The following is a 24423-nucleotide window of genomic DNA, read 5'->3' as shown; positions in this document are numbered from 1 at the left end:
CAGTAAATCTGAGAATTGCGTAGAAAAGCGATGCATATTTAACCTGTGACCAAGGAGAAAGGTTAGATTTAAAGCAAGATAGACTGCATATTACATAGTAAGTAATAGTACATAATGCAGCGAGCTTAAAGTGAAACTCGTTATTTATCCGTTCATTTCTTAAATATTATCTTTCAATGCGATTTTCATAAATTAAAGTTACAGATTTCGATCTTTTTACTGGGTAAAGGACCAAGCAGAGTTTAGGCGTGAGTTAGAAAGAGATAGCGCGAGCGAGAAAATGGGAAGAGAGCGAAGGAGAGAGAGAGAGAGAGAGACAATTAGAAAGGCAGTTCAGCATTTCATTTGATGATGTTCTTGTTTTTGTTTTCTCCTTAGAATAGTATAATTAAAAATGTTCAATTCAATAAATGTATATACCTTTAATAATACAAAACTTATTCTGAATTTAATTTTTAGCTTCAATAAAGCTTGTATATATATTTTATAAGTACATGACTTTTAATGTGTTGAAAATCCAATCGGATATAAAATACAATTGTTTTTGTACTAATAGTAAAGCCTCTTTAGCTCTCTCCTTAGATCATTCGAGCAATACGCCTACGATATAATTCTGGGCGGAATGGGCTGATCGCCAAACCCGTTATATGAACACAATTTCTCCAAGGCGTTGAGGGCGGTGGTCAGCTCCCTATTGTTGGCAAATGCAATCTTAAAACTCTTCGCGACATGCGACACAACGCGCAGTCCCTCACAGTAGAGATTGAGTTCCTGCTTATCGAAGACTTCGGCGTCATCGTCACCATTCAGCGCCTTGCTTGAATCCTCATCCACAGTGCGATTGACCAGCAGCTCGGAGCTAACGAACGGCTCGACAATCAGATTAAATATGGCTATCAGAAAGCTGCCATTTGTCTTATATCGCTGCAGGCCGTCGAGCATGTGCTGCAGAAAGAACTTCTCAGCTGCCATGGGCAGCAGGCTAACGGTTGAGACATCACCGAGCGCCAGATCACCGGCCAGATAGAGGCCCATGCAGCTGGATACCATCTCAGATGTATAATTGCGCACCAGCTCCGACTCGTCGACCAGGAGCTGCAGCACCAGACGTATATAGTTGCCAATGATGTCCGCATCGTCCGAGTACAGAACCTGCTGTACATGCACGGTGAGGCGATCCAGTAGCTGGGCAGCTCTGTAGCGCAGATAGGACTTCTTTTTGGGTGCCGCTATGTGGAGGGCATAGCGTATCAGTGGCAGCCACAATGGCTGATACTGCTGCCGCATGCCGCTCTGCATGATGTGCCGCGTTATGCAGATGACGATGCCCGGCTCCGCGTCGAAGCCGCCGCGTTCGAGCAGCTGCTTGGTGGTCAGCTCCAGTTTGTTCAGCATGGCCAGCAGGGCGTAGACACGACCAGCCATGCCGGGCGCCCAGCGTGGGCCGCGTTCAACGACCGCAGCGATCTTCATGACATGCTGCTGCACATCGTCCGATTCGCGTAATTGGGCTGCCAGCGCCAGACGTTGAGCTGGCGACAGCGACTTATAATAGAGCATCACATCCGGATCGAACTGGAAGTGCTTCACCTCGTAGCTTTCGACAAGGCCGCGCGTTTTGCTGCATCCATTCGATTGTTGGATGAGCACATAAAGCCACAAATCGATCTTCAACTGCTGCAATGTCGATGGCAGATTTTCCGGCTGCACCAGCAACTTCTGCATGGTCTCCAGCAGGTTTTCCGGCTTCTGTGTCAGCCGCTGCAAATGTAGCCCAAAGAGCACATAGAATTTCGGTGAAATCGCGTGCAGCTCACAACGTTTATAGACGGCCTCATGGTCCAGCTCATAGACGACCAGCAGAGCGTTGAGCAGCGCGACGCCAAAGTATTTGCCATCCTGTGCATCCTGCATAATGGCAATCAGTACATTCAGTATGGCATTAAATATGAACATATTGTGCTCATATATCTTGATGGCGGCCAACGAGAGCATGTACATCGTTGTGCTGATCAATCTCACATCCTGCCAGCGTGCGATTCGATACAGTTCCATCAATTGCAGCGTTATGCCATGCAATTTATTTAAATCTTTCGGTAGAGTGCCATGCTTTGAAAGTAAATGATTAAATTAATATTTAAATGTTAACTTAAAATGAGAAAGAACGAAACGATATTTGTACTCTTCACAAAACTAAAGCCTTTCAATCAATAACAATTGAACAAAAGCGAAAACGATGAGAATTACATTTTGTTTAAATGACTAAGCAACAACTAAGAGTGCTCTAGTCGGGCGTGCTCGACTGGAAGATACCCTAAGCCTAAGCTTTTGTAAATAGTCTAGCTTCTCGCTATCCATGCATTCACAACAAAAACACACACAATCACACGATTCGCTGAGCTTCTTCCTCCCTTTGCCAAGGCTCCGTAGGGGATATCCATTCTTCAATAACTTCGGTGCATATTGTCCGATATTTATGACATTTTTAATCCAAAAATATAAAGCACTCATATGTGTGGTGTGTATATGAATGAGATATATATTTTAAATTTTTGACAGAACCGGGTGAGGTATCGAAAAACTGAAATATTCTGCATCTGTGCAGACTATGCGACTGCCAAGTATACCAAGTTTGAACTCTCTCGCTCTTATAACCTCCGAGATATGGTCAAAAAACAGAATGTTCAAATCGATACTTATCGATTTCGTCGGAAAACGAGACGAGTTATCGATGACTTGAAATAAATATGATTTTATGTGCTCAAAGATTACATAAGTCCCACACTTTTCTAGATAGACGCCTTGAAGCAAACGGACAAACAGTCGGGCTAAATCGAAGCGGCTCTTGAAACTGATCAAGAATATATATGAAGTATAAAGACGTCTTCTTCTTCTTATTCTAATACTGGTTTTGACCCACAGCTTGTCCCTGGAATTGCCCACATTGGTAATTCCTTTAAGCAAATACTCAACTTACCTTCTTGTGCCTAAAGTTAAGCACTTTGAAGACCATCGCAATCCGGCGTATACGCTTGATGGCCGTGGTGGCGTTCACGAAGTTGGCCAACACCTGGCTGGCTCGGTAGCGTGTCGTATTATCGTGCACGCAAGCGATTTGCTGCAGGAAAGGCACAAATTCGCTGAGCTGTTAAATAAGCATATAGCAATAGATTAAACATACATATGGTTAAACAGTTGACATTTGAAGTGCTCACATTTAAACTGGACTCGGCGCCCTCCATGGAGGATGGATAGAGGCGACTGAGCAGCTGGAGCGTGGCCTCCAGTTGAACTGTGTGGCCACCCGATGTCTGCTCTTCTTCCGCCGCCTGCTTGAGTCCAGCATGAAAGTAATCAAACAGCTGGGGATAGCGTGTGAAGAAGATGCGTCCGGTCATGCGATTGCGCACGTGCAGCTCGCCCAGATCGGTGCGGGCGCGCTCTACGCCAAAGATGCGCACCATCAGGGCAGATAGCATTAATGTGGCGCTATTGCGTTCGGCCCATTCGACGGCGACCAGGCTCTCCAAGGCGCACATAATGCCACGCCCCACAAACTCGCCCACCAGCTCGGCCAGTTCGCTGCAGCGGAAGAGCGCACGCATTATGTTCATCGCATGGCTACGGGCAACGGCCGCATCCGGACCTGGTCCACGACGCTCACAGACATCGAGCAACAGGGACATGCTCTTGCTGAACGTATGATGGGTGCCCAGTTTGAGCTCGGTGCAGATGAGCGCCTGCAGCATGTAGGGCATGCCGGCGCTGCGTCTTGTCGCGCACAAATCTTTGCCGCCATCGCCGACAACCAGTTGCATGGCCTCGTCCAGCCAAACGGGCGGCAATTGATTCAATGCCGGCTCATCGCTATGCCAGAAACGTCGACAGAGCAGCGAAAAGCCGACATAGGCCTGCTCAAAGGCGCCGCGGTGCTTAATATCAGCGAGCAGCAACAGAAATTGTTCGCCAATTATTGCCACCTGCTCCTGGCTGAGCAGATAGTGCTGTTTGCGCTCCTGCTGCAGCGGTGCACGCTGCACCAGTTCGCCCATTAGAAGGGATATTTCCTTGATGCTGCGCCAGGCGCACAACAACACCAGCTGCGGCACTATGGACAGCGTATCCAGCTCCTGTTTGGACTCCAGTTTTGGGTCATCCTCCTCCTCTGTGGGCCTGGCCCATTCGCCAGGCAAATGGCCTTCCGGCGACTCGCTGCCCACCACGGGCAGCACAATGTCACTGATCGTTATGCAGAGATGCAACAACTGATCCACGTATTGACGCCAGAGTATATCCTCGGCCAGTTGTTTTAGCTCCAGCTGCTGTAGCAAATGGCGACTGGCGAAGAGCAGGCCGTACAGTGGATTCGTCTTGGCCGCCAACGTTAGATCGGTCTGCGCGAGGACAATGCCGGCGCGCAGATGCTGCAGGCACAGCTGCAGGGCGGCATAATAGCGTGGATGATGCTTGGGCAGGTCCAGTGTCTCTGGCAGCGGCGTTTCCACCTCAGCCGCCTTGCAATACACCTGCAGCTGGTAGGCGCCAGTGGCGGAGTCTGGCGGACGCGCCGATAGCAGCATCTCCATCATTTCAGCGGGCTGCTGGCGTGAGCATTTCTGCAATTTGGCCAACAAATGGGCAGCCTGCAATTTGTTGTGCTCATAACTGTCGCGCAGGCAATGATCCACAAAGGGCAACGTTTGCGGCGGCATTCTCTCCAGCCAGGACATACCCAGACGTTCCAGCATTTCGATGCAGTCGCGTAATATGCGCATCGATAGCCAGCGACGTCCATAGTTGGCGGTGGGAAACAAATTCAGGGCCAACATATTCAACAGTGTGTTCAAAAAGTTAATCAACATGTGATCCTCACTAACAGTCGTCGTTTCCCTGATCTGTTGGGCCAAATTGTGTTCCAAACGCTTGACCGCCTTCTGCATGAGCCCGTGCCCAATCTGACGCATATGGGCGCTGGGATTGTTGGCATTGTTCTGAAGATAACTGATAATCGAATCCAGCTCGAAGCGCGTGTATGGCTCGCTGAGCCGCGGCGTCTCCACCACAAAGCAGAGAGCGAGCAGGCGCGTATTGTCATCCACGCCAATGAGGGCCGCACTTATCTGTTCAATGTGCTCCGCCATCAGCGATTTGACGAGACGATGCTGGCCATGACGACGTGCCGTCAACAGGGCCGCCAATTTGGTGCTAAATGGCAGATTACGCTGCTTGAGCACCTCCGGCAGCACATCCGGCTCCAGCTGTACGGCGGACTTGATGAGCCGCTCAATCGACGCCAGACGATCGTCGCACGGCTGTGCCGCCTTAATGAGAGCCGTGCACCAAATATTCAGCCAATCCTTCGATTCTTCTTCCCTGTGTGCAACGGTCATCATGCCTGAAATAGATTAAACAGAATTTTCGTTAATATGACAATTATTTGTATGACAATTGATTGTATTGGAAATGGAATTTAATTGAAAGGGTGTTTAATTAACACAAATTATTTAAATAATAATAATAATTATACAGAGCAACGAGAATCTGTATTAGAACTCTAGACTTATGAGTGGATGTTTTGTCCTAGCCAAAGGTTTTTAAATTTAAGGTCCTGATTTTCTAACTATACTATAATATAAATTAAATAACAATGCTAATAAGTTTTAACTAATTTTGGAAACAGTCTAACTTAAATCATTTAACTCAAAGCAATTTCCAATTTCAATATTTGCATTAAATAATTGAATTTAAATAATTATTCCTGGTTTTGGCGACCTTTCAATTTTTAAATATTTAGTTAACCAGACCTCGAGCGCTCAAGACCTCAATTAAATATTTAATTAATTTAATTCTTATTTATATATTTTCTAATATTTCTTGTAATTTTCTAAATATTAATTCAAATATTCTTTTAAGCTTGTGGGACTGAATTTTCAATTCATTAATTATTATTCAATCAATACTGAATCAATCAATTTCAATTCAACTGAAACTAAAAGCAAGATTGAAATTCAAATGAATTAAATTAAATTAATAGTATATAATATATATCAATTGCACTTACAAAAGAAAATCTTTAATCTTTTAATCAATCAATGTTGATTAATGAATATTTTAATTAATAATTATCTTTTCAATTAACAGCATACGTATATATAATATATATATAAGCTTATAATATAATATAGTCTATATGCAGAGCATTCTTTTACATTGATTATGTAAATTTAAATTTAATCTAGTTGAAAGTTGCAGTTGATTGAATATTAATTGTTATTCAACTTATACTTAGTTTACTTAGTGAAGCTTATAAATTCATTGAATATTAATTGAAATTAAATTTTAGTGATTTTGAAAAGAAGTCGAAGTTGTTTGAGCGCTTATAATAAGGAAATTACTAATTAAAAAGGGTTGAGGTTAAGACTATCAATAATAGCCAATCAAAGACAATTACTAAACTTAAGTAAAAATCGCTAAAGACTTACACTTGAACAGGGAATTGACGCTATCCTCCAGTCCCAGATAGGCGGGAAACATTTTATCAAAGATGCTGGGGCAATTTTGCAGCACTGATTTGGTGCCCATCACCTCGACCAGCTGCTGCAGCATTAGACAGACAGATGGGAGTGGCATGCGATGACGCTCGAACTGTGCATAGACCTGTCCAATGATGTTCGTCTGCCCGGCGGCATTGGCATGCTGCAGCACTTGATGCAGCATATTGGCGCACATGTGACGAATCGATTCGACGCTGCTCGAGATGTGTTCAAGGGAGAAGCGCATAAGCATGGCCAATATCAGGCAATACATGATCTGTGCACGATCCTGCAGCTGTATGAATGCCAAAGATTTGGAATAGGTGTGCAGGTGCTTGGATAAATACACCAGAAAATTGGTAATACTGGCAGAGCCCTTGACCTGATCCAAAACACGCTTCAATATGTCCAATGCCTGTGCCGAACGGCTGGCATAGTCGCTCTTTTGGAGCACCAACAGCGATGCTGCCTTAATGGGCAGATCGTTAAAATCATTTAGCTCCTGGCATTTGGTCAGGTATTCATCAAAGTCATTGAACAGGCGCGCATTGTGACCGATCGACAGGCCGGCTATGGCGCGCACATCCCACGGCGTGTCCACGTTACGGGCCACGCACTCGGCCACCTCATCGATGAACCGCAATTGCTGGCAACGCTCCACAACCAGCTGAAATTTGTACTCAGTCATAAAGTTGACATGGAAGCGCAACAGATTCTGTATATATAAATAAAACTCATTGCGACGTGTCGGCGAGAGCTCCGCGCCCTGCTCACTGCAAAATAAAGTCAGTTAGTATTCAACCTAAAATAAAGTAGGCTGTGCTCAAGGTAATACAACATTATTGCCAAGGCCCCAATCCATTGCATCTCAATCTACGACTAAGAGCAAAAGCTAAAAGCTACGCTTGCCTACCTGATGGTCGTCCAGTACAGGCGCAATGCCTTGGGCACCAATGGTATAAAACAGTATATCTCCTGGGCGAGCGCATCGCGGCCAAACGGGAAATTGTGCAGGCAAGCGCTAACCGAGACGAACACATCGTTCAGGAAGTCGGCGTGCACGGTGCTATTATTGATGCTCATCGCGAGGTAGCGCAGTGCAGCTCGCAGGGCGCTCAGTAAAATTTCCTTAGTATGGGTTGTTTTGCCCCTCTTGGTGCACTCGCTGTTCGAGAAGAGCCTGACCGAGAGGAGTCAAAGGTAAAATGAAGGCATCTCACTTCACCAACAAACTGCGGATTCATACCTGGTGACAACACCGCGCACGGGATGCTTTAGAGGGCACACGAATAGCAGATCGGCGAGAAAGCCGAAGGCCTGTGGCTCCTCGTAGATTTGTTTAACAATAGACATTTGTTTGGCACAGTTTGTGGCTGCCGCGAATTTCAGCACGTAGTCGACTTGTGCTAAACAACACGCCAGAAGCTCGCATTAAAAATTACTTCAATTTGTGAAGGATCCTGGTACTCACAATTTAACCACTTTGGCGGCAGCGGGACAAGTGCGCCGCGCATCTCGGCAAAGCGTTTGGGATGCGCGCACAATTTGAGGGCAGCCACGCGCAGATTTAAGTCATTCATTTTGACAAACTAAATAAATAGAAGCAACGTGCTGACTTGCTTATTGGGGAATAAATGATTGTTGACACTTTATCGATATTCCGATGAGTATCGATTACTGCTGTTCGCTGCATAACAGCTGAAGCACAGTGTTGCAAAATATGTTAAGATATAATCTTATAAATTGCATGAGTATTTAATATTGTTTTGTACCAATAGAACAGCGCCGCACACAATATTTATATATAACTAACTCACCATCATGTGCGACTACCTATAATGTATCCTTTTATTGCTGGCAAATTGAGCTTCATTCAATTTATGAAGAGCGTGTCTGTCCATGCGATAGACGACAGCTTTAATATTAAAATTTGCCAAAAAGTAACTATTTATAACATCCAGACATGACGGTGCTAGCATTTTGATATCTTGTATGACTCTACCAATATAGCTTCAGTCACCAAACCCTTATAAGTCGCATTGACATCCGTGTTTTAGGTTTATTACAATGTATTCATCAATTAGAAACATACAAGTACATGAACATAATATGCATTTTTTGTGCATGTATGTTGCCAAATTTACAGACGGCGACCACGACGACCTCCCTTCCTGCGTGTAGAATCGGATGGAATGGGCGTGACATCCTCAATGCGACCGATTTTCATCGATGAACGTGCCAAAGCACGCAGTGCAGATTGGGCACCGGGTCCAGGGGTCTTGGTCTTGTTGCCGCCCGTAGCACGCAACTTGATGTGCAGAGCAGTAATGCCAAGAACCTTGCACCTTTCAGCCACATCCTGAAACGTTCAGAAATATTAATATTATTAGCATAAATGATGTGGACATTCTGTCGATAAGAAATCTAACCTGAGCGGCCAACATGGCGGCGTAGGGGGAAGCCTCATCACGATCAGCCTTGACCTTCATGCCGCCAGTGACACGTGCGATGGTTTCACGACCGGACAAGTCGGTAACGTGCACGAAAGTGTCGTTGAAGCTGGCATAGATGTGGGCAACGCCGAAAACGTTCTCGCCATCGCGCACCTGCGGTCCCAGCGAGACCTGCACTTCCTCTTTCTGAACTTTAGCCTTCCTGGGAGCCATTTTGCAGCAAATAAAGACGAATCAGCAACTGTTGGGAAGAAGCATGTACACAGTTCAACAAGTTGTTTTCACATTTTTCAAGCTATGCACATGGCAGCTTCGCACAGGCACATCAAAAAAAAAAAAAAAAAAAACAAAACAAAAAGTTGCCATTGCGGCACGGACACAACGAAACAAAAACAAGAAAATTTGATGCAAATCTGCTTTAAATATATTGTGCTTATTGCCTGTTGTGCAATTCATGTTTTTGTTTAGAAGTTATGGCTTAAAAACGTATTTTTCTTATTAAAATAACGAGAGAATGTCACAACACGAACCAATTGCGTGAACCGGATATTAAAAAAGAAGGCTATGTAGCAGCTGTCACAGTGGAGTTGCCATTTGATTCACAATAGGCATGTGAGCTGTCAAAGTGACCACGGTTGCAATGTAAGATAACACACCATACACGCTGCTATCGATAATTTCTCATCCACTACGATAATAATCCGTGACGTCAGACCATATTATAATAGTTTTAAATTAAATATATATATGTGCAAATATATAATTAAGTTATAGTTAATTAATTTGATGGTTAATAAGCTTAATTAATTATTAAAAATGTCAATTATTAAGCTTTTCCATTTTGTGAATGATAGCCAAATGGCTATCATGGCGTAATCTTGTACATTCGATAACTCCCAACTGCAACTAGTGCATTCGATAGGAGTCAACTTTTTTTGACTGTCACAAGGTATCTTTGGAACGGGCAAGGAAAGGAACGATGTCGTGGGTTTCGGACTACCAGTATACTTTTATACAAAAGATAGCGTTCCAGGCGCTGCAACTATCCGGCCACATACCCCACCACGTTGCATTCGTTATGGACGGCAATCGGCGTTTCGCCCGCTCCAAACAACTAGATAAGATTGAGGGCCATTCGCGTGGCTTCTCCAAGCTGGCTGATGTGCTTCGCTGGTGCCTCGACATGGGCATACGAGAGGTGACCACGTTTGCCTTCAGCATTGAGAACTTCAAACGCTCCAACGAAGAGGTCGAAGGTCTATTCAATCTGGCCAGAGAGAAGTTCTCCAAGCTGCTGGAGGAGACCAACCGCCTGGATGAGCACGGCATACGAATCCGAGTGATTGGTAACCTTCTCCTGCTGCCGGCAGACCTGCAGCGGCTCATTGCGACTGCCATGTTGCGCACCGAACGCAACGATAAGTTATTTTTAAATGTCGCCTTTGCGTATACTTCCCGCGATGAAATCACACAGGCAGTGGAAGCTGTCCTGAGGGACGACGAGCAGGCTGATGATCCACTGCAGCCCACTGATATCAATGAGCGACTGCTGGAGGCGTGCCTCTACACGCGCCACTCGCCGCCGCCGGATCTGGTGTTTCGAACATCCGGCGAGACACGACTGAGTGACTTTATGATGTGGCAGGTGTGTAGCCTACAATATTGGGTGCAGCATCTGTCAGATAAACATCTCATTATTGTCTTTCAGCTGAGCACATCTGTGCTGTACTTTACGGATGTGCTGTGGCCACAGATAACCATATGGAACTTTTTGGCCAGCATTGTTGCCTATCAGCGCGACAGATGCCGCCTGGAAGATTACAGGCGTGTGGAGCGGCTGCATAGCGTACAACTGGCCAAATCCAGTGAATTCTATAGCCTGCGCGTTCAGAAGTTTCTGCTTAAGCTGGATGCCAATCGTCGGAAACTACTGATTGCCTTGGCTTCCAACTAATGCCAGGCGAATTGTTAAATGTTGTGATAGGGAAATAAATTAAATGTAAATAACTTAAAATTGTGTACCTGTTACTTGATACAAGTATTTCAAAGCAGCCGGTGAGCGTTGTGACAATATATACATTTTTAATGAATGTCAGGTTCAATTGCCATTGATATATACGCATCAAGTAATACAAATTTATGGCCATTGTCAGAAAATGTTTTATTTTGAATTTCAATATTTTCTTTTTCTTTCGAATATCACAGTCAGTTATTTATCACGGTAAGTCGTAATTCATAATATCGCTTACCACTAGTAACGATTAGGGTTTCACAATTAACAGCGGAAGGTATGCGATAGCTATCGCGCAATCGATTACTATCCCACGCAAATACGATAACAAAATCCGCTTGCAACTCTCTTCTCACATTGGTGGTAATTGCTGAAATTACCATCTTGCAAAACTTTTTTTGTTGTAAAAATATATATACAAATACACAAGAAAAGTAATAGGCATTAGTTTTTCATAAAATAGTGTAAAACAAAGTACACTTTTAGTTAGCTTTAAAGTTAGTTTTCAGTGTTAAAGGCAATTAATTTCAAGCTCTAGCTCTAGTTTTCTTACACTAGGCGTGACGACGAAAAAATCGACAAAAAAAAAACAAATTTGTCTCGAAATCCGCATAAAAGATTTACACGCGACCGCATCAAGTACGACTAATAAACGACAACTATTTTGTTCAACGTTTCAAAGTAGATCAAAATTATTCAAAGTTAACAACTAACACGAAAATAAAGGGTAAGTAAATGTGCTACGATTTGTGCTTCTGTATGTGTGTATATACATATGAATACTTTGTGCGTACGCGTTTGTGTGTGTGCGTGTGTGCAGTTCTGCGTGTTGCTCTCTTTCTATTCATTTTTTTCTTCCCTTTTGGTCGGCCGCTGGCGATGCTGTATTGATTTTTTTTGCGCGAGCGGTGTGCCGCATTAGCTATTGTCGGAGGGGGCAAGCAGACGGAAGGGGGCTCGCTGTTATGGTACATTTTATATGCAGTTTATGGAATTAAGCAATAGAAACGAATGCTCTCGCCGCCGTGTGCTTCAATTGCAGGCGTTACTAAACTAATCAACACTTAAGTGCAATTCCGCAACAAAGGTATATTTTACATGCATGCATGCTTATGTATGCATGTACATGCATATATTTATCAATGCTGTATAAAAAGTCTGCATGTGGTTGTTCGGCTTGTGTACCGGCCACTAGACGACTTGATCCTGAACCCTGGCTCAGTCGAACCACAAAAATAATTCGTATATATTTTATATAGTTGCATATGTGTACGCATTTATGTTTGTTATTCACCTGCTCATATGTGTGTGTGTGTGTGTGTGTGTGTGTATGTGTGGTAGCCATGTCACATGTTAATGTGATGTTAACAGCATCGGGTCTGCAGTCACTATTTTCATACATACAGACTTCCAAAATGCAATAAGAAAAACATTAGTTTCTGTCAACGTTGCAGAGGAGTATGTTAGTTTTGACATTTTAAAGTGACATATCCATGGAGTACAATATTGACAGCATCAACAGAAAATTCGATATTGCCGATAGTCCGTCTGTCAATTTCTAAGCCAAATCCCAGTCTCTCAGTTTTTGATAGAAGTTGATAGGAATACTTTGTTTATCAAAAAAAAATAAAATAAAATAAAAATCTTAACCCTACTTACAAATTACGATTGTGTTTGTGCACTTCTTACATTTTGGCACAGAAGCTAACAACAAATCAGGTGGGTAAAATCAGAATATTGCATCAAAAAACAAAAAAAAAAAAACTGTTCAAATAATTTATTGCGCACTCCAATTGAAAGTGTATATGCATGTGAAATTCCTTAAATTTGATGCCTAGCTTCGGCTGAAGCCTATATGCAGTTGCTAGATTATTTATTTGATGCTGGCATGATAGACAATTAAATATTTAAGTGAAATTATATTCAAAAATAAATATTTGTTAAGTAATATTAAGCAGGCAACTTTTGTTTAACATCTCATATTCAAAAAGTTTCATATTGAATGGGGGCTCTTAGCTATTTTGTATATATTGCATATAAACAAATAAGAGGCATACGAGTAAACTCTAAAGTATGATGAAAGTTAACCGCAGCGAACAAAGTTCACATATTTGTGTGACAGTTGGGCATTGCAATAAATGTTATTAACATAGCACTGTTAATACTTTGCTGTCAACTTAATTGCAGGGATTTTTTTCTGTGCTTCAATTTTTTTGGATTTATATTGATTGTTATTTATTTTTCCTAATTTTTTTTTTTTTTGTCCTAACCAGGCGGACTTTAAAAAGCGGAAAAGGAAAGCGTAGACGGCAAAGCAACACACAGACACACAACACACATACACTTTAATCAAAGGAAAACCCACACGAAGTGATCGGAAGAATAATGTACGCTGGCGCATATCCACCGAACGCTGGCGGCGTCCAGCAGCAGCACACGGGCGGCTACTATGGCAACGGCGGCGGCGGTGCAGCTGCTGGCGGCGGCAATGGACCGCGCCATGAACGTCCATATTATCCGCGCAATAGCTTTGCCGGCGCTGCTGGCAATGCGGCGGCTTTGAATGGTGCCGGTGGTGGCGCCGCAGCTGGAGGCATGCATTTTGGCCAGCCGTATGGTGTCATGGCCTATGGTATTCAGAATGGCATTAGCATGGGCGCCGGTGGCAATCCGTATCGTACCGGCGGCGGCGGTGGTGGCAATGCCATGCAGAATGGCGCATTTGCTGGCGCCAATGGCATAGCCTTTCAGGGTGGACCCCGTGCCAAGAATCCCAACTATACGCAACGCTATCAGAAGCCTCACAACGGCATGGGCAATGGCGGCGGCTATCAGGGCGGCGGCGGCAGTGCCAATTACAATGCAGCCGCATTGGGCATGCTGTCGAAGGAGGAGCGCGCCGAATTGCAGCGTGAGAAAGCCAAAAATCCAGGACGCAATTTGGTAAAGCCGCACTGGGAGAATTTGCAGCCATTTCAAAAGGATTTCTATATCATGCATCCAAATACGATGAATCGCAGCGAACAGGCCGTGGCCGAGATGCGTCACGAGCTGGAGATAACCGTCTCGGGCAATGAGCTGCCACATCCGGTGGCCAATTTCGAGGAGTCCTCACTCCCGCCCCACATTATCGATGAGATGAAGCGCCAGGGCTTCACCAAACCGACAGCCATCCAAGCACAAGGCTGGCCAATTGCCCTGAGCGGACGTGATCTTGTTGGCATTGCCCAAACGGGCTCCGGCAAAACGCTGGCCTACATGCTGCCCGCCATTGTGCACATTGGCAACCAGCCGCCCATAATGCGCGGCGAGGGACCGATTGCTTTGGTGCTGGCACCCACACGCGAGCTGGCCCAGCAAATTCAGTCGGTGGTGCGAGACTATGGACATCTGTGCAAGCCCGAGATACGGCACACATGCATTTTCGGTGGCTCCTCAAAGGTGCCGCAGGCACGTGATTTAGAGCGCGGCGTCGAGGTTATTATTGCCACGCCAGGACGTCTGATTGATTTCCTTGAGAATCGCAACACCAACTTGCAGCGCTGCACATATCTTGTCCTGGATGAGGCCGATCGCATGCTTGACATGGGCTTTGAGCCCCAAATACGCAAGATCATTGAGCAAATACGTCCGGATCGCCAGGTTGTGATGTGGTCGGCCACTTGGCCCAAGGAGGTGCAGGCATTGGCCGGTGATTTTCTCAACGATTACATCCAGATCAATATCGGTTCAATGAATTTGTCCGCCAATCACAACATACGACAGATCGTTGAGATCTGCAACGAGAACGAGAAGCCACAGCGCATGGTGCGATTGCTTAAAGATATTGCCCCAACCACCAACAATTCTGCCAACAATGGCAACAAAATTATCATATTTGTGGAGACCAAAATCAAGGTGAGTTGCGTTTATTCAAAATCACAATTCTAAGATTATATATGTTAAGGAGGACACTCAAATTTTCTTGTAGTTTAGAAGATAAGATTCAAGCAAGGCAATTAATCGAATTAAAGCTAGCTCTAATACTGTGAACAGAATATTCAGCGGTTGATAACCCCCGATTGAAATGTTGTGACTTATTTTTATGCTTCAGCGAAATCAAAGCTCATATCCCAACAGTTCGGAGCTCAGCTCTAAGTGGCTGTTATTGTCAAAAGTTGTACACGAATCTTATCGGGTGGAACCGGCATTGATATACTCTGTTCGCAACGGAATTGCAGCTTTTTGACGCTGATTATACACGGCAATATATTCCAAATTTCAATTATCTAGCTTCAGTAGACATACGGACGAAGATGTGCATTAGTTCTTATTAGAAAATATGTGATCGTAGCAACCCACAATTGGATTAGTCGTAAGCCTTACTAAACAATTGCCTTTTCGCAGGTGGAGGACATATTGCAGATAATACGCAGCGAGGGCTATACAGCCACATCGATACATGGCGACAAGTCGCAGAGTGAGCGCGATTCGGTGCTGAAGGATTTCCGGAACGGCAAGTCGAACATATTGATTGCAACGGATGTGGCATCGCGCGGCCTGGATGTCGAGGACTTGCAGTTTGTTATTAACTACGATTATCCGAACTCATCGGAGAACTATGTGCATCGTATTGGACGCACTGGTCGCTGCCAGCAGCTGGGCACGGCATACACATTCTTTACACCGGACAATGCCAAGCAGGCTCGCGAGCTGATTTCGGTCCTCGAGGAGGCTGGACAGACACCTTCACAGGCGTTGCTCGATTTGGCACGTGCCATGCCCAATTCGGCCAATTATCGCGGCAATAAGCGCTGGAATAACAATGGTAATGGCGGCGGCAATTCGACCGGCGTCTATCAGCAGCGCAGCAATCCGCTCAACTATCAGGCGGGCAACAGCATGGCGGCCAACAATGGCTACAATAATCGCGCCAGCTATCAGCAGCAATATGCCGCTGGCGGCAACACTTATCAGCCGAATGGCAGCGGCTCCGGCGTTGGCGGCAACGTTGGCAATTGGAATCGCGGCGGAGCTGGATCAGCAATTAACCAGCAACCGGGTGTCGATGGCGCCAACCGCAATGGCAGCGCCACTTATCGCCCCCGTGCCCCCTTCAACAATGGCGGACCGCGTGCCATAATGGGCCATAATGGTGCTGCCGGTGGTGCTGGTGGTGCAGCTGGTGCCCACAATGCCGGTCAGCCGCATTTGGGTCAACAGGCAGGCGCATTTATGCCGCCAAATTATCGGGGACGCGGACAATTTGTACCGAATGCAGCGGCCGCTGGCAGTGGCATGCCACGTTTCCAGCAGTTTCCCAAACGTGACTATCAACAGCAGCAGCAACAGCCACCGCCACACTATCAGCAGCAGCAACAGCAGGCACAGCAAAAGCCAAAGCAACATCCTGGCGGCGATGATAAGACCTTTAAGGAATATGCACCGGCTGGTGTTAGCACACCCATGGTGCATTATACACCAGCCAATTCGCCGCCAATAGCGGCTGTTGCGGCCGCTGCAGCGGCTGCTGTTGCCGGTGGCGCTGGACGCGCACCGGTTGCGGCCGCACCGGGCACCGCATATATGTACGATGCGGCGGGCGTGCTGACAACAACCGCAGCACCTGGCACCAATCCCTATGCCAGTCAGTTCAATATGCCGGCCACCTATTATACGGCACAGCATCATCAGTTTGCGCCAGCCGTGGCTGGGCCCGGGCCGGGCGCTGCCATTGAGCAGGCTGGCCAGCATTAAGATGGCTCAAAAAATCCAGTCTTTCTTTTTTCCAAGAGTCCACAACTGCAACACCCAAAATGAAGCGCAAATACTACTACAGACACAACCACAACAGACGAAGCAGAAGCAGAAGAAGATAAGAAAACACACTCAAAGACACACACTCAAAGACACACACATACACAGACACCCCAAAACACACTTGAACACGCATAACGAATTAATAAACAGTCATAATTGTAAATCGACTAGAGAGTGACTCGACTCGAGTCGTTCGAATCATACAAGTTATACATATTCTATATGCATATATCTAAATGAATTATTTAATGAGCATTCATATGTGATGTAGAGGATGTCTATTTGCTTGTGTCTGCTCGATAATGATGTATATATGCAGTGTATACATAATGTAAACTCGTACGATTCAATCGATTCAATTTTACATAAACTGTTTTCACACCACTGTTAACGCTGAACTCTGTTAACTAATAGCAGCACCAGCAACGTTCCAATGGGCAGGCAAGCAACTACAACAACAACAACGCGGACACAAATGGCAACAATTTACGAGTTTGAAAACAACAAAAAAAAAAAACAAACAAACAATGAAAAAATAACAACAAATTTGCAGAAGCACAAGTTACTCCCTTTTTACTTACAACTTTCGTATATATGCATATACATATATCCTAACTATACATATATAGATACATGGATTTTCATTTCCATTGATATTTATTATTATTTTTTTTTTTTGCAACACAAACACATACAAACAAACACAGACTGCTTGAGTTATTCGCATGGCGGCAACTGCATCAACAACAACAACATCATCAATACCAACAACAACAACAAGCGTATAGGTAAGTAGAGACACAAAAGCTGAGCTTCATTTCGAGCATCAATTTTGTTAACTGCTCTCTCTCTCTCTCTCTCTCTCTCTCCCTCTCGGAATAGCTGCAGATACCATTAACAGCGTCGTTATAACTGTCGCCTTGCTGTTAACCACAACATTTATGCAACGCTCCGTACAAAAGAACTGCAACAACAGTTAATAACTAGAAATATTTATCTAGTTTTTAAGCAATCTTCCGCGCGCGAGCAGCAAATTGCATGTTCTTCGAATGTTAAAGAGTTAAGTGATTATAATGATTTTTTCTGTTCATTTGATTTTGAAAATGTGCTAAATATTTTTTTGTTAACCATACACTTACACACACATACACGCACACAAACACACATTCACAAAGCACAAACACCCATACACACACACACACACACACACCCACATCCACATTTTTTACTATTCACACAATTTGCATATTGTCAAACCATACTTTTAAGGTGCTATACACAAAAAGCGTATACATAAATATCAACAAGATAAACCACAACATCAAGATATTTTAGTAATTTGTTAAAAACATATACACCACACACTACACGAACAAACACATATACACACACATACGAAAATTACCAGAAAATTGTATCAAAAATGAGAAAAGAAAATTTTTAAAACCTTTTCACTAACTTGGTTGGTATGAAATTAACGGTTTGCTTATATAATATATACAAAAATGATAAAAACAAAATAATTCCATAATAACAATTTAAGCTAATAATACTCAACAAGCTGAAAACATATAAATTCTGATTAAATATATACAGACACACATGCAAAAACATTCACACACACACACCCACCCACACATACACACACACACACACCCACCGACACATACACACACACACATATACACACGCACGCACACACACAAAGAGAGAAATGCAGCTAATCGTTTTTCGATTAAAGTAAAATTGCGAAAGCGCACTGAAAATTTAAATGATATATTTAGAAATTCGTAAATGTTCTAAAACATAAAAAAAATATAACGCCAGCATAGGGCAAAAAGCAGCGCTGCTTTGGTAGAAGTATGTAAACGAATCTAAACAACAACAGCAAAAATACAATGAAATATGTATTGGAAAAAACACTTTCATGTTCGAGTAATATTTATATAAACTTTTTTTTCTTTTTTTTTTTTATATATATATATACATATAATCATGCATATATTTGCTTGGTATGCGTATCTTGAAGTTGAAAACGAAAAGGCGAAACGCGATTTTACATTATTTAATGACATTTTTTTCCTTTGATGTTAACCTAATTCCATATGCGTAAAATGGAAAATATTCACTCTGATTGTTTTTATTTTGTGTGTAACTGAATATATTCACATTCGCAAAAAGCAATGTTTTTTTCAAAAGTTCTATGCAAATACTGGAAAAATGTTGAAAAAAAGTTGAAAATTTAATTTATTGAAAGTCGATAAGAGTATTTACAACAAAATGCAAGAAATATAAGAAAAAGAAAATACGCCACATTCATCCATATATAAAACAGGAAACAAGTTAATTCAATATATACAATGCAGAACACAACCAATAGACATTCACAATGAAAAAAAACAAAAAATAACAACAACAATAATAATAATAATAACAATACAGAACAGGAATGCATATATACATATATATATACATATATCAAATTATTTCCTTTTTTAGTGTAGTAGCCTGAGGTTTCATTTTCACTTATCATCATTTTGACATCATATTTGTAGTATGAAACTTTCTATATTGGTAGAGCCAACAAATTTTCGATATATCGGCCATCGAACACCCTCCCCTGATAGGACAGTAGCATATTTTATTCCAATATACAAGTTAATTAGTTAACTATCTTGGTCCAAGTTGTTGCCCAATCAAAAATGGAGCCGCAATAAGTTTGCTTCACCTTCTGCTCGAATCGCAGATAAAACATTTAGTATTAAACAATTTTCTAAGTTCATCCTCAAACGAAAAAGCAGTACAAAGCTAGCAAAAGAAAAGAGAAAATAGCAAAAAACGGAATAAAATATAAAGAAAATCGAAGAATAAACATAAAAATCAGTTAAAGAAACGAAACGAAGTTAAGCAGTAAAGAGACAGGACACAAGGCAAAAACACGTAGAGTATGTTGTAACGCAGCGAAATTTCTTTTTTATATATATATCATATATATATATATATATTGATTTATATGCATATATGTGTCTGTCTTAAGAAAATAAGACAAAAGTTTATATCACCAAATGGATCTCCTTGTAACAAAAACTACATTTAAAAGAAGAGAAAATACATACATACATATTTATATATATATATATTTATATATGTCATAAATTATATATATATATATGAACGAATACCATAAGTGGAAGACATTGTTTATTATAATTATAATTATGATTTTGTTTCATTTTGTTCTGTTTATAATTCTTTTTTTTTTCTGTTGAACTCTCATACGCTTAAATTTTTGTTCTCTTCATTTTGTTTTAGAAGCTGAAAACTAAATACTATATTATTTTTTATATGTATATGTATACACAATGTTACTAAGTGAAAAAATCGACCCAGACATTGCCGGTGTTGTGCTGGCCTAGACCCGACCCGAGCGTCCCGGCCAGCCCCGCCCGCTGTCTAGGCATTTTTTTATGCAACCTAATTGTGATGATGTGATAGACTTATAAAAAATACTAATTAATAACCAATTTAAAACGATACAAAAAAAAAAGAGTAAAAACAAAAAAAAAACAAATGAAGTAACAGCCCAAGCCGATACAGGCTAAATATATATGTTATGTATTTGTATTATTGTCATGTATATATATATATATATATATATACACACTATATATATATATAGACAATGTCTGATGGCTATACCAAAGCCAATGCTTTATGGCTATTAAATATGTATTATGGATGATATGAGGCACACATTCTTTTTTTTATTTAAGAAATAAAACCTTTAAAGTGCGATATTTGTATTGTATTACCTATAAGTTGTTGTGAACACACACTCACACACACACACACACACACACACACACACACACACACACACACACACACACAGACACACACAGACACACCAAGGCACACCAAGGCACAAAGAAACAGACGCATATACATACATACAGAGTTAAACGAAACAAGAACACAAAACAAAAACAAAAAAAAAAGAGAAAAAGTTGAAACTGATAAAATTTAAGCGTAACTAAACGAAAAGCAGCAACGAAAAAAAAAACAACAAAAAAATTGAAAAAAGTTAAGGAAATTTACTGCAACTTGTAAAGATGACGCAAACATTTTGCTAGCCTTTACTCAGTCTCTCTCTTTCTCTCTGTCTCTTAAACTATTTAACTTACTGTGTCTGTCTCAGTCTCTCTTATCTATATAAAGTTATATATATATATATGTATATATTTTTACAAATATATATATGTACATATTCAAAATGATATAGAACATATATTTTTGAAAGTATAAAAAATGCAACTTTTGAAAAAACCAAAAAGTAAACAAAAACTACGCAACGTAACGTAACGTAACATAATTGCAACGTAACGTAACGCAACGGGTCGCTGACGTTTCGTTTCGTGTTTGTTTAGTAAAATATAAAAAATACGCAACAAGCAGCCAAAATAAGATGAAACAAAATATGCCGTTATAATAAATATGTATTTTGTATAATCAAATTGATTTCTCTGTAAATGATTTTTGTGTGTATTTACTTTGCTTCAAGCGTATATCATTTGTTTTAAATCATTCATTTTGTTTTTATATACCTTTATATATACATACATATATATACATACCATATGTATATAAACCTAGAACTACACGCAATACAATACATACATTTATCAAATGCCAGCCGCTGGTTATGGAGTGAGTGAAAATGCATTTATACAAAACAATTGACAGCGCACAATTGCCAAAAATGCACACATACACATACTCAACACACACACACACACACACAACACAGTGACACATACACATACATACATACATACTACATACTTTTAAGCGCCAAGGTTAAATGCACCTTTTTCAAACAACAAACAATTTTCACACAAGCAAATTAAAAAAGTTCAGCAAAAAAGAAAAACAACAAAAAATTGGCAAAGTCGAAACCTAAAGAAATTGTTAAAAGAAAAAAAAAAAAACGAAAGTAAGTGATAAGCAAAATTTTGAAATTTTGGCCGCATAATAGCTAAAATGGTATGAAAGGTATAGAGTAAACCAAAAATGGAAATGAAAAGGAAACAGTAAGAAGTTGAGAACGTGGTAGAAAACGGGAAACCCAATTGTGATACAGTTACAAAATAATAAAAAGGAATGTGTAGAAATACGTAGATACATACGTTAAATGTTAACATTGCTCGTATCAATATAACAAGTACATATGTGTGCATATACGTACATACATACTTATATCGGCAATGACATTTGACGATGACTATTGACGATAATCGATATACAAGAAATATTTATTATTGTCATGATATTGTATTTCGGCAACAAATTGTGCAGAACGTTCTAAATACTTCAAAATATGAACTTACTAAATATACATCTAATGAAGAATAATATTTAAAAAGCAAGCCAACAATTTATACAACTAGTTTTTAAAACCTCGCACACTAACACTCAGACACACACCATACACACACACACACCCACACACACACACACACACACACACAACCACACACACTTAAACAGATACACCTCTTATCACATGTATAAGCTATTTGGTTAATTTGAATGGGGAATAACATATGAGAAATTTTCTTTACATATATATACATATAATTTTTTTTTTAAATATTTGTTGTCTTAGCAAAGAAAAACAAAACAAAAAACGAAAGGATAACAAAAACAAATACAATTTGTGTAAGCAAATGCAGATTCTTAGCCATTTCGAACGAGCGTGCATTTAAACATACATATACAGATGCATACAAAACATACATACATACATGTACATGATGTATGATTTTAAGATTTAAACAATGAAAAAATTGTAACTGAAATAAACGAACGATTGAACGTGTATTAAACACGCTTGGAAACGCACGCAGTGGACAAAATGTAATTTGAAAACTAAACGAAAAACAAAAAAAAACAACAAAAAAAATTGTAAACATGCTAAAGAAAACTTACTTATTTAAATAAAATGTTTAGAGCTTAAGTACACCCAACAAACAATGCACACACATTCAAAAATTATTATAATATGATATATATTATATCCATATTTATATGTGTATATTCAAATATAAATATATATATATATATATACACATACATATACATATATACGACGTATGTATTTGTACTCATGAATACATATGTATGTACGTGCATGTCGGTTTAATTGATGTAATTCGATGTCGAGTTCGAGTTCAACATATGCATTATGAAAATAAAGCAAACTTAATGTAACCAATTTATCTTACGTATATTAAGCGACACACACACACACCCACAAGCACACAAAATTACCACTCCTCTAACAAGTCCCCTAAGACCCTTGCACCCCTAGCCCTAATTATAGAGATGGTCTGAAATACATATTCGTAAAATTATTCGGGCAAACCTAATTACATAAATATGTATGTTTACAAAGCGAATGATATCTATGTAATAAAAAAAAAAAACACTTTTAAACAATTTGCGCATCAATATGATTTTATAAGGGAGTAATTATTAACAAATCCGAATGGAGGGCGTGGTTGGTGGGAGCTCTTTTTTTTTTGTTTCATCTTTGTTTTATACACTTTATTTGTATACATGTATGTACATACATACAATATGAAGCAAACCTTCCGCCCTACTATGCGATTCTCACGAATACAACTAGCCCATACAGGTCTTCCTGCATTGATTTTAATTTTAGATTTTGTTTTGTAATGTTCTGTCACGCAATTAACTTTATTTGTGTACTTGTATGTATGTACATACATTATGAAGCCAACCTTCCGCCCTACTATGCGATTCTCACGAGTACAAGTAGACCATGCAGGTCTTCCTACATTGGTTTTTTTTTGTATTATCCAGCTCTTACCCGCTTTCTATTTCTTTTGTCCTTTTAGTGATGTGTCTATATGTGTATAAAAATGTGTCTATCATAGAAAGATGGCAAAATCATCGTCGTGCTTATGTATACATGTACATTTTTGGGTAATAATATATATTTTTTAATATTTATTTATATATAAATAAATAAAATTATAAATAATCTGCATAAGTTGAGCCGATCCTATTGAAGTCCGCATTAATTTTGAGATATCAGCACCTGGGTAAAGATGCCTTTCAGTGTTAACTCATGTTAAATATTATACGTTATATAGAAAGTAATCCAGTTAAAACGTCAAAAGCTTGCTTTTCCTTTTTTAGAAGTTCGTTGCAAATTTACTGCCTACTTTACAACATGGTCAAATTGCATTTCATTATATTCATGGCTGAATGTTGAATACGATAAATGTATCTGAATGACAGTTGCCAGGTGCTTCAAAATAGACAAATAAAAAGAACAATTTGCAAAATAATTTTTCAATTTTTATTTAAAATACCATCTGCATCTGCTTTGTTGTCGCATTTTTGTAATTTATACATAAATTTAACTGTTTTTATTTTTATTTTTAATTTTGTTTTTTTTTTTTTTATTCGCATTTTAACATAATTCGCGCTTTTGCTGGCTTATCGTGTTTAATTATCTCATTTAGTTATACATTCTATATATGTATGTCTATATAGTATGTATATGTATACATATAAATATATATATATATGTATATAT

General features: G+C 40.6%; 4 protein-coding genes across 5 annotated transcripts; 2 read left to right on the top strand and 2 right to left on the bottom strand.

Moving 5' to 3' along the window:
• Positions 1–447: 447 nt before the first annotated feature.
• On the bottom strand, positions 448–8137 carry THADA (Thyroid adenoma-associated protein homolog). The gene is made up of 7 exons (XM_064680865.1): positions 8005–8137; positions 7780–7939; positions 7447–7713; positions 6483–7306; positions 3216–5395; positions 2978–3145; positions 448–2109 (listed from the first exon to the last, which is right to left on the bottom strand). Exons 1-7 carry the CDS (start codon positions 8111–8113, stop codon positions 601–603), a joined length of 5217 nt encoding a protein of 1738 aa, XP_064536935.1. The 5' UTR covers positions 8114–8137; the 3' UTR covers positions 448–600.
• Positions 8138–8559: 422 nt separating this feature from the next.
• On the bottom strand, positions 8560–9616 carry LOC135427383 (small ribosomal subunit protein uS11A-like). Of its 2 annotated transcripts, XM_064680873.1 has the most exons (3): positions 9517–9616; positions 8963–9227; positions 8560–8892 (listed from the first exon to the last, which is right to left on the bottom strand). In XM_064680873.1, the coding sequence occupies exons 2-3, from the start codon at positions 9197–9199 to the stop codon at positions 8674–8676; spliced, it is 456 nt and encodes a 151-aa protein (XP_064536943.1). In that variant the 5' UTR covers positions 9200–9227; positions 9517–9616; the 3' UTR covers positions 8560–8673. The 2 variants fall into 2 exon arrangements, with proteins under 2 accessions (XP_064536943.1, XP_064536942.1); XM_064680872.1 differs by lacking the exon at positions 9517–9616 and having other exon boundaries at positions 8963–9253.
• A 155-nt stretch (positions 9617–9771) lies between these two features.
• On the top strand, positions 9772–11000 carry Dhdds (Dehydrodolichyl diphosphate synthase subunit). Its single transcript, XM_064680871.1, has 2 exons — positions 9772–10631; positions 10695–11000. Exons 1-2 carry the CDS (start codon positions 9966–9968, stop codon positions 10938–10940), a joined length of 912 nt encoding a protein of 303 aa, XP_064536941.1. The 5' UTR covers positions 9772–9965; the 3' UTR covers positions 10941–11000.
• A 438-nt stretch (positions 11001–11438) lies between these two features.
• On the top strand, positions 11439–17357 carry mahe (maheshvara). The gene is made up of 3 exons (XM_064680866.1): positions 11439–11724; positions 13271–14894; positions 15384–17357. The coding sequence occupies exons 2-3, from the start codon at positions 13383–13385 to the stop codon at positions 16731–16733; spliced, it is 2862 nt and encodes a 953-aa protein (XP_064536936.1). The 5' UTR covers positions 11439–11724; positions 13271–13382; the 3' UTR covers positions 16734–17357.
• The last annotated feature ends 7066 nt before the right edge of the window (positions 17358–24423 follow it).

Source organism: Drosophila montana, unplaced genomic scaffold (assembly GCF_035044405.1).
Source record: "Drosophila montana isolate Dmon_TW-CO22-7 unplaced genomic scaffold, ASM3504440v1 contig_2178_1, whole genome shotgun sequence".
Taxonomy (NCBI): domain Eukaryota; kingdom Metazoa; phylum Arthropoda; class Insecta; order Diptera; family Drosophilidae; genus Drosophila; species Drosophila montana.
Note: the sequence above shows the minus strand (reverse complement) of the source record. Positions and strands in the feature narration are given on the sequence as shown.